At 62.0% G+C, this 8,935-nt stretch overlaps 2 protein-coding genes across 2 annotated transcripts in view; one reads left to right on the top strand and one right to left on the bottom strand.

Annotated features, from left to right (window-relative positions):
- Positions 1-299: 299 nt before the first annotated feature.
- Positions 300-4,978, top strand: LOC103252628 (sodium/glucose cotransporter 5-like). The gene is made up of 5 exons (XM_008051220.1): positions 300-472; positions 3,903-4,071; positions 4,242-4,457; positions 4,693-4,750; positions 4,872-4,978. Exons 1-5 carry the CDS (start codon positions 300-302, stop codon positions 4,976-4,978), a joined length of 723 nt encoding a protein of 240 aa, XP_008049411.1.
- A 1,302-nt stretch (positions 4,979-6,280) lies between these two features.
- Positions 6,281-8,935, bottom strand: part of GRAP (GRB2-related adaptor protein) — a 19,788-nt gene continuing 17,133 nt past the window's right edge. Inside the window, exon 4 of the mRNA XM_021709192.1 lies at positions 6,281-6,637. Within this exon, the coding sequence (XP_021564867.1) occupies positions 6,452-6,637 (186 nt within the window). The 3' untranslated portion in view covers positions 6,281-6,451. The remainder of the gene's footprint in view (positions 6,638-8,935) is intronic.

Below are 8,935 nucleotides of genomic sequence, written 5' to 3'. Positions count from 1 at the left end.
GTCAGGCGGGTTAATGAAGCTTCCCTCGAATGAAGTCATGGGTATGAAAGTGCTTTGTCAATTGCCAAGCCTTGCAGAAAAGACAGGGCTGGTCCCAGCATCAGCAGTATGAGTAATTGCGCTCAGGGCCGGTGTCGCCAGCACGCCGCCGGCTCCATGGCCCGTTCAGAAGGCCCGTGGTCTGTCCTTGGCCTCTCCCTGTCCCGGTTATTGGGGCTGGCTCACCTCAAACCTCCTTAGCGGTAGGGCCTGGGCAAGAGGGACTCCCGGGGCCGGTGGAGGCCAGGCAGGGCCACAGCATGCCCCTGTCCCCGACCTCAGGTCTTCGAGGACTGATGATCGCAGTAATGATGGCCGCACTCATGTCATCGCTGACCTCCATCTTTAATAGCAGCAGCACGCTCTTCACCATGGACATCTGGAGGCGGCTGCGGCCCCGCGCTGGTGAGCGGGAGCTGCTGCTGGTAGGACGGTACGGTTGGCAGGTGCCGGGACCCCAGCCACGTCACCAGCTTGTGAGGCCCCAGCAGAGGCGGGTTTTGAGGGATGAGTCGGAGTTTGCCAGCTGGAGAAAGGTGGATGCCAGGAAGGAGGAGAGAGAAGAGGCCAGAGTGTCCTGTCCGTCTCACCTCCCACATGCTCTCCTGCCCACCCCCTCATGGTCACAGCCCTCCTTTGGGATGCACCTCTCACTCTGAGCCAGGTCTCCTCCATGGGGGCCAGGCCTCCCTTCCTCAGCCATCCCGGAGACCTTTCTGTTTCTCCCAGATCTGACCCCTATCTCTCTTGATAGTTCCCAGCTGCCTCAAAGAGGGCCTCTGAGCCGGTATCAAGACGGGCCACACTCCAGCTGCAACAGTCCCTCGGCCTCCATGGTCCCCACCAAACTCCTGCCCATTGTGTCCTGGCCCTGACTGTCCCCTCCTTATTCACCTCGATGACTCACCCCCACCTTTCTAGACTCTGCCTGTGTCTCCTCCTCCATGGAGTCCTCCTTGACGCCCTCAGCCAAGAAATGAGCCCCTCTCCCCTCGACTGTTGCCAGATTCCTCCCACAGCACGTGTGGCCATCAGAGGTCCTACTGGTCTCCCTGACACCCCTCGCCCTGGGTCTGGCAGGGGCCATGCTCCTCCCCCTGCCCAGCCAGGCACCCAGGGGTCCTGTAGGGTGAACGCGGTCGTGATGCCGAGGACTGGTGTGTCTGCGTGTCTGTTCATGTCTGTGAGGCCCTCTCCCGTCCCTCCAGCCCCACCCCTCCTGTCTCTGAGCCACGTGGTCCCCGCTTTGCTGGCCCAGGGGCCCGGCCTTCTGGTATGCAGCCTGGCTGACACTGCATCCTCTGGCAGGAGCCCAGGGTGCCCGTCCTCGGGGTGGGGTCTCCCCTGGAGCTTCAGGAAGTCGTCTGGGTGATATAAAGCAGCCGGGCTTCTGTCAGAGGGCCCTGTTGGGACATGCCAGAGGCGGGTGGTGTGAGCACATCTACAGGCTCACGGCCTCTCCCGGCTCCCGCCGCCCGCCGTGCAGGGCGCTTCTGCAGGAGTTCCCCAGGCACCAGGCCCCTCGACCACCTCTCCCTGCTTCCCATCCCCTCTTCGGCTGGCTACTGTGAGGCCTGGGGGAGACCCTGCCCCTCTCTGGCCATGGTGTCTCCTAACCCCAGGAATCCTAGATCCGGCCCTGAGATCGTAGCCCCTAGACCTGGCAACCTGGACACTAGGGCTCTAGGATCTGGATGCCCCACCTGCCACCCCGCGTATGCCTTGGCCCTCTGCTCTGGGATACTGCTGGCTCCTGTACCTGCCCGGTGGTCCTCGTATGTCCTGCTCACTTCTTCCCAGCCTCCTCAGAAGCAGGCTTCTTCCCTGTTCCCACCTGAAGCCAAAGCTCTGGCCTGGCCTTCCCTCTGTGCCGCTCACGCACCAGGCCCCTGTGCCCTTGACCCTCCTTCCCACCTCTTCTGCCAAGTCAGGTCCAGCCCCCACTCTCCCCCCTGCTCACCCCAGGCCCTGCCAGCCTGGAGTTCAGCAGGGCACAAGGCTGTGTGGTGCTAGGCAGGTTGCTCAACCTCTCTGGGCCCCAGCTCTCTCAGCTGCTGGTTCAGAAGCACTGAGAGGGCCCAGTGCCGGACAGGACATCAGCTCTGCCTCTCCTCCCTCTTGAAGCATTGGGATACCCTCAACACCTCCAGCCACTCAAACCCCTGTCAGCCTCATCCTATCCAGCACACCACCAAGGGAGCTATCTTTCCCGGGCCCTGTGGGGTGCGGGTCTTGGGTGGAGTGGAATGGCATGACCAGGCCTCGGTCAAGGAGAGACGGGGTTTGCAGAGAGAGGGTAACAGAACAGAGCCCGGGGGCCGCGAGAGGAGGCCGTTGCGGACAGGGGCATGCCAGTGACCCTCAGGGCCCCGTGAGGCTGGGGAGACATCCCAGGCTGGGGCACAGTGATGGCTCATCTTCAGGGCCTGCTCTTTGCTTCTCCAGGTCCTCACACCCCACCCCCTGCTCCTGTTGCCCTCCCTGCTCTCCCCTCTGTGTTCCCTGTGTCCAGTCCACCAGTGGGGCCCACGGCTTCCCAGGTACCCTCAGCAGAGCTGGGCGATGTGGGGGACTCAGCGAGATCTCAGGCCCCCCTTGAGGGACTCCCCTGTGACCCTGGCCACAGCCCAGGGAGATGCGGGAGGGGACTGGCCATCCTGGTGGTGGCGCAGGAGGGGCTGGCATTGCGGACAGAAGGAACAGGCTCCGGGTTGAGGGGTTCCTGGCGGCAGCCACATCGAAAGAGGGTAAGGAGTGGGCACGGCTGCAGAGCCCTGGCCCAGGCGCAGACTGCCCGAGTGTGGAGGGCGGAGCAGGCCGGTGTTCACGGGGCCCGCCTGTGCCTTTGACGAGGGCAGCGCCCGCCTGCCTGTCAGGCTAGGGGTTAATTAGCCTTAATCAAGGTGCCACCTCCTTCCTCCACCCTCTCCCTCAGGCCTAGAAGGGAAGAAGGGGAGACCGGCAGGGAGAAGGGCAGGGGAGTACCCACCCAGCTGCACACATAGCTGCTGCCATCTCTGCCACCCGCCTGGGGTTCCAGGGAGTCTCAGAGTGAGGGGGCTGACTGAGGTGAGGGGTCTGCAGCCAGGGAGGAGCAGATGGATACCCTGCCCAGCCTGGTCCCCGGAGCTGGGTCCCATGCCCCTTCAAGGCTCTGGCAGTCCCTCCTCCTCCTGGAAGCCCTCCTAGATTGATGTTTCCTCTGAGCCCCCTCAGCCCAGCCCTGGGTGCAGGTGACAGGCTTGTCTGTTTTCTTTGCTGGACTCCGAATGCCGGGCGGGCACAAGGCATCCTCCCCCAGTCGGGACTCCTAGCGCAGTGCCCTGCGCCCAGGCAGGTACCTCACAGGTGGTTTGCTGAATGATCAAACGAAACTGTGGAGGGGCTCTCTCCCTAAGGGAGAGGCAGGCAGGAGTTGGGAGGACCAGATGCAGTGTGGGCAGGGAGGAGGCTCATGGTGGCTCAGAAGGCTCTGACCCAAACATTCTCGGCCTGGCTTGGAACCTCACATCCTAGGGAGAGAGGTTGCCTTGGGGTGGGTGTGAGTCACCAGTAAAGGGCTGTGGGGGTGGGGATGTGTCAGCCAGAGGTCCCAGCTCCTGCAAGGACCAGGCAGCCTGTTCAAAGAACCACCAGCAAGTCACTCATGCTGCCGCTAAATGATGAGTGAGCACCTACTGTATGCCAGAAGATGCAGCCGTGAACCCAAGCGATGGGGTCCTGCCCTCCTGGAGCTGGGACAGCAGGGGTCAGGTTGGAGAGCAAGTCAGCCCCCTCACTCTGAGACTCCCTGGAACCCAGGCGGGTGGCAGAGATGGCAGCAGCTGTGTGTTGGATGACGACCGCCCCCTGCCCCCCTGCAGGCTGGTCGTCGTGGTGCTCATCGGCGTGAGTGTGGCCTGGATCCCTGTCCTGCAGGGCTCCAACAGCGGGCAGCTCTTCATCTACATGCAGTCGGTGACCAGCTCCCTGGCTCCCCCAGTGACCGCAGTCTTCGTTCTGGGCGTCTTTTGGCGGCGTGCCAATGAGCAGGTGGGCGGCAGGGCCAGGGCGCAGAGTCGCGTGCTGTGGGGGCTGGTCTTCCAGCCTCTCCCTGGGGATGTCCCGTGACTGGTTCAGATCTGCCCCTGCTGCCTGTGTGTGGGGGGGCAGGGCTTGTTCTTCCTTCTACGGCTCACACACCCTGCCTCCTTGCTCCCCAGGGGGCCTTTTGGGGCCTGATGGTGGGGCTGGTGGTGGGGGCCACAAGACTGGTTCTGGAGTTCCTGCACCCGGCTCCACCCTGCGGCGAGCCAGACATGCGGCCGGCCATCCTGGGCAGCATCCACTACCTGCACTTCGCGGTGGCCCTCTTTGCACTCAGTGGTGCCGTGGTGGTGGCCGGGAGCCTGCTGACCCCAGCCTCCCAGGGCGCACAGGTGAGCCTGCCCTGAATCCTGACCCTGACCCCAAACAGTTTCTCGTTCTGGTTCCATCCCCATCCCTGACCTTCTCTGACTCAAGAATTTCCTAGCCCTTGACCCCCTAACCCTGGCTGGCCCTGACCCCTGTCCCTTTTGAACTCACCTGCCACCTCTCCATCGCTGGCTCTTGATCCTGTCTGGGCCCACCCCCCTGGCCCACACTTTCCCCACCCCCGCTCATTCCCTGCAGATTGAGAACCTTACCTGGTGGACCCTGGCTCAGGACCTGTTCTTGGGAGCCAAAGCAGGTCAGTGGGCAGCCCTAGATGCTCCCCTGTGCTCCCCACCCTGAGGCTGGGGCTGGAGGCAGGAGTGCCGGGTGTGGCCTGGTGTCCCTCAGCGGTCCCTCTCCCTCTTCATCTCCTCCAGGTGATGGCCGAACACCCCAGAGACACGCTTTCTGGGCCCGTGTCTGTGGCTTCAACGCCATCCTCCTCATGTGTGTCAACATCTTCTTCTACGCCTACTTTGCCTGATGCTGCCACCCTGGACGGGAAAGCGGGGGAGCCCCAAGCCCTCTGGCCTACCCCCTTTCCCTAATGGGGACACCCTTCTCACGTACACAGCGGGTCAGTGACGAGGGACTGGCTGAGCCAGCAAAGCAGGAGCCCTGAAAAACTAGGGGGACATGGGAAAAAAGAATGTGATATTTCCAAAATAGCACCAAAGTAGTCATCCCTGGAGAGAAAATTCGATTTCAGGTGGATTTCCTTATACTGGTTTTACTGCTTTTTGTTTTGAGTACACAGACCCAGGTCAGGAGCCGTGTGATTTACCAGAGCTCAGGGCTCTAAGGGTCTTGGGCCAGCTCTGGGTGCAGGGACAGCTCCCCAAGCCCATGGCATGGGGCCACCCCCAAGAGCCTGAAGCCACCGCCAGGGGCTCCTCCTGCCCTCACACCTGCTCCCAAATGCCAGAGGGAGCCTCCTCTCCCTCTCTCCGTGCCCACCATCAGCCTGGCGTTCAAAGCCTTTGCAAGTCCCACCGCACTTTCCCGGCTCCCAGAGGTGCCCAGGCACACTGCTCCGTATCCGCTGCTGTTCGCACATTCCGTCTAAGTGGCCTCTCCTCTTTTCTGGTACAGGCTGTGTCCCTACCGAGGGTGCTCGCCCCATTCTGGATCTCCTGGGGTCTCCCAGGCGGCTGGGCCCAGGGCTCGCCTCATTGTGCATCTGTCCAACAGGAGAGGAGCTACCGCCTCCACTTTCCCCGCTGCCCACCCTGTCCTCAGGGTCTCGGGGCTTCCAGCCCCTCTCCAAAGCGTCTGTGGTGGGGGCGGAGGTGCTGGATGTCGCAGGTGCAGCCTGAAGTCATGGGGCTGCGGAGGCATGGGTGTCCACCTGGAGTCCGTCCGGCAAGTCCAGCAGGTGTGCAGACGGAACCCCGGGGCTGAGCCGCTTCCCCAACAGCCTGGGCCTTCGGAAGGAGGGGCAGGCTGGCCCGAGCCCCAAGTCCTCTGGTGGGGGCTGTGCCTCTCCCGAGGCCGCCTGTGCTCCATTCTGGATCCTGCCGGATCTCTAAAACCCAGTTCTGGCCCCAGCTTCCCTTCTGGCCTGCAGAACCCACCCCCCAAGCCCAGGGTTCCTCGGGTCGAGTCCCCGAGGGCGGAGCCTGGGAGACCTCAGCCCTCCGGGAGGAAGGGGCCGTCGACAGGTGGGTGGGGCCCCTGCAGACCCGCCGGAGAGGCCACGCAGCTGGCGGCCAATGGGAAGCAGCCGGGGGGCCCGGAAGCTCCCCTCGCGGCGTGGGCACTCAAGGCAGTCTGCAGTTCTGCGGCGCCAGGGCCGGCCCCACGTGTGCGCAATAGCCCGGGGCACGAGGAGCCCGAGTTCGGTCCCAGGCCGTGCGCTGCGCCCCGTGCGGCCGGGTGGGGGCGTCCACCTCCTCGCCCTGGACCCCGGTTCCCGCGGAAGGGACACCACCTGGGGCGGGATCCCACCTGGGGCGGGTCACAGGTGCACGGGCTGCACGTAGCTCCGCGGGAAGAAGCCCACGCGCCCGCAGGACCGGCCCCGCCACCAGTGGGGGTCCGGGCGCTCCAGGACCTCGATGATGTCACCGCGGCGGAAGCTGAGCTGTGAGGGGTCCTGGGCCGAGAAGTCAAACTGGGCCTGGGCGAAGCCGGCCCCCGGCGGCTGCGAGGCGAGGAAGTGGTTAGTGGGGGCGCCCTCGGAAGCCTGCAGACGGGTCTCGGCCTTGAACTTGGCCGCTGCCTCCAATCAGGTCGGGGACGGCGCCCCCCATGGGCCTCCTGGGGCACACGCTCCTGCATCCCTGGGTTGCTGGCATCTACATAAAGCCACCCAGCTTTCCTGGTGGCCCATCTGGGACCACAGGGTCAGGGGACCTAAGTCCTAGTCCTGCTTCTCTGGGATGTCGTTTCCCTGGCTCTGCAGCAGCCCTGGTGACTTTTGACACCAGACTGCAGAACCATAGAAATGGGCCGGGCTCGGTGGCTCAGCCTGTCATCCCAGCACTTTGGGAGGCCAAGGTGAGTGGATTGCCTGAGCCGATGGGTTCGAAACCCGCCGGGGCAACTTGGCGAGACCTCGTCTCTATGATAAATAAAAAATCAGTGGTAGTGCACGCCTGTAGTTCCGTCTACTTGGAAGGCTGAGGCGGAAGGATCACTGGAGCCCAGCAGGTTGACGCTGGGGAGGCTGTGAGTGTGCCATGGCACTCCAGCCTGGGCGATGGAGTGAGACTCCCACTCAAAAAAACAAAAAGAACCATAGAGATGGGCTTCAGAAGTTGTAAAGTGATGCACAACTAAGTAAGTAGTGTTTATTGCTATTGCCCTTGGAAAGACGTTGAGGAGAGGCCTGTCACCTTGAGCTGCTCTCATCTCTCAGGTCTGGGATCCAGTTCTGTTTATGCCCTATAATGCTCTATGTTTGACCTTGGGTCTATCCCTGCCCTGTGTGGGACTCAGTTTCCCCCTGCATGTGGCATCGGCAGCACGTCTGCCTGGCGCCATGACAACTGCCCCCAGCACTGTGGCCCTGCCTGCCCCACCAGGATCTCAGCTCTGAGCCTGCAGAATCTCCTCCAGGATGGCTGATAGGATCAGCCGAGAAGCTGCAATTAGTGGTTCTCTGTCCAGAAAGGAGGAGGCGGCTTCATGGATCCCAGGGGACTGAGCCAGCTCTAAAGTCACTCTACAGGGTGGGTGACCCAGGGCCCAGGCCAAAGTGAGGTGGTGGTGGGTGTAGGGGAGCCCTCGGTCACCCCCTGGCTCCCTCACCGTCTCCCAGGCAAGATTGGGGGCTGCTGGAAACAGGACAGGACTGGAGCGTCTCAGCAGCAGTGGATCAGCCCCCTCCTCAGGCCTTGGCCATGCACTGCATACCCTTTACAGAGCCCAAGTTCAAGTGCCCCAGGGTCTTGACCTCCACCCCAGGCTTTACCAGCAGCCCCTCCCACCCCCCCTTCAGATGAAAACAGCACATTGGGGATAATAGCCCTGTTGGCTGTTGTCCTCATCCTAATGAGAGTAAGAGCTGGCCCTTGGGGCTCCTTGATGAAAGGGCTGGCTGGCAAATTGCTGTTATTGTGAGAATGAGGGGTGGCCAGCAAGGACCTCGCCCAGGAGTGCCCACACTGCCCCACACCCAAGGTCAGCTCTTCTGGCAGCAGAAACCGGACTGAGTCTCCTGGGCATGTGTCCTTGGATGAATCACAATGGGTGCAATGGGCACGAGGAGGCTCCTAGAGGACAGAGACCAGCTTGGCCCATGGTACCCAGTAGGTTCAGCAGGTGCTTGTACCTTCCTTCGTTCATTCAACAAACATTGACTGAGCACCTACTGTGTTCCACACACTATTCTAGGAGCTGAAAACAAGCTAGACGGTTTGTCCCCATAGCATTTCTTTTTTCTTTTTCTTTTCTTTCTTCTCTTTTCTTTTTTTTTGAGTCAAGGTCTCACTCTGTCACCCAGGCTGGAGTGCAGTTGCATGGTCATGGTTCACACAGCCTTGACCTCCTGGGCTCAGACGATCCTCCTGCCTCAGCCTCCCAAGTAGCTGTGACTACAAATGCCCACCATCACACCTGGCGTGGTGTGTGTGTGTGTGTGCGTGTGTGTGATTTTTTTTTTTTTGGTAGAGATGAGGTCTTGTTATGTTGCCCAGCCTGGTCTTGAACTCCTGGGCTCAAGCAATCCTCCCGCCTCAGATTCCCAAAGTGCTGGGATCAAAGGCATGAGCCACTGCACCTGGCCAGGAATTCCCAGTCTGTCCCTCCCTTTTCTTTCCTTCTTCTCCTTTCCCACGCTGGCTTATCTCGCTGCAGCGACCCCCAGAACACGACTCCGCAGCCCAGGCAGGACCCCCCCCTCCTGCAGCACCAGGCTGCTGGGGAAGGAAGGGAGAGCAACCCTGCGCTGGGCACCGGCGTCAGCACCTCCCTGCTGCGGATGGCCGGGGACACCAAG

This window comes from Carlito syrichta, unplaced genomic scaffold (assembly GCF_000164805.1).
Source record: "Carlito syrichta isolate Samal-C Ts95f unplaced genomic scaffold, Tarsius_syrichta-2.0.1 Scaffold169135, whole genome shotgun sequence".
Classification (NCBI taxonomy): Eukaryota; Metazoa; Chordata; class Mammalia; order Primates; family Tarsiidae; genus Carlito; species Carlito syrichta.
Note: the sequence above shows the minus strand (reverse complement) of the source record. Positions and strands in the feature narration are given on the sequence as shown.

Bases quoted from the DNA above. Each gene is read 5' to 3' on its own strand.
- LOC103252628 (XM_008051220.1), top strand. From the start codon at position 300: ATGCCCCTGTCCCCGACCTCAGGTCTTCGAGGACTGATGATCGCAGTA. The intron at 473-3,902 runs GTACGGTTGGCA...GCCCCCCTGCAG, and splicing joins GAGCTGCTGCTGGTAGGACG to GCTGGTCGTCGTGGTGCTCA. The intron at 4,458-4,692 runs GTGAGCCTGCCC...CATTCCCTGCAG, and splicing joins CAGCCTCCCAGGGCGCACAG to ATTGAGAACCTTACCTGGTG.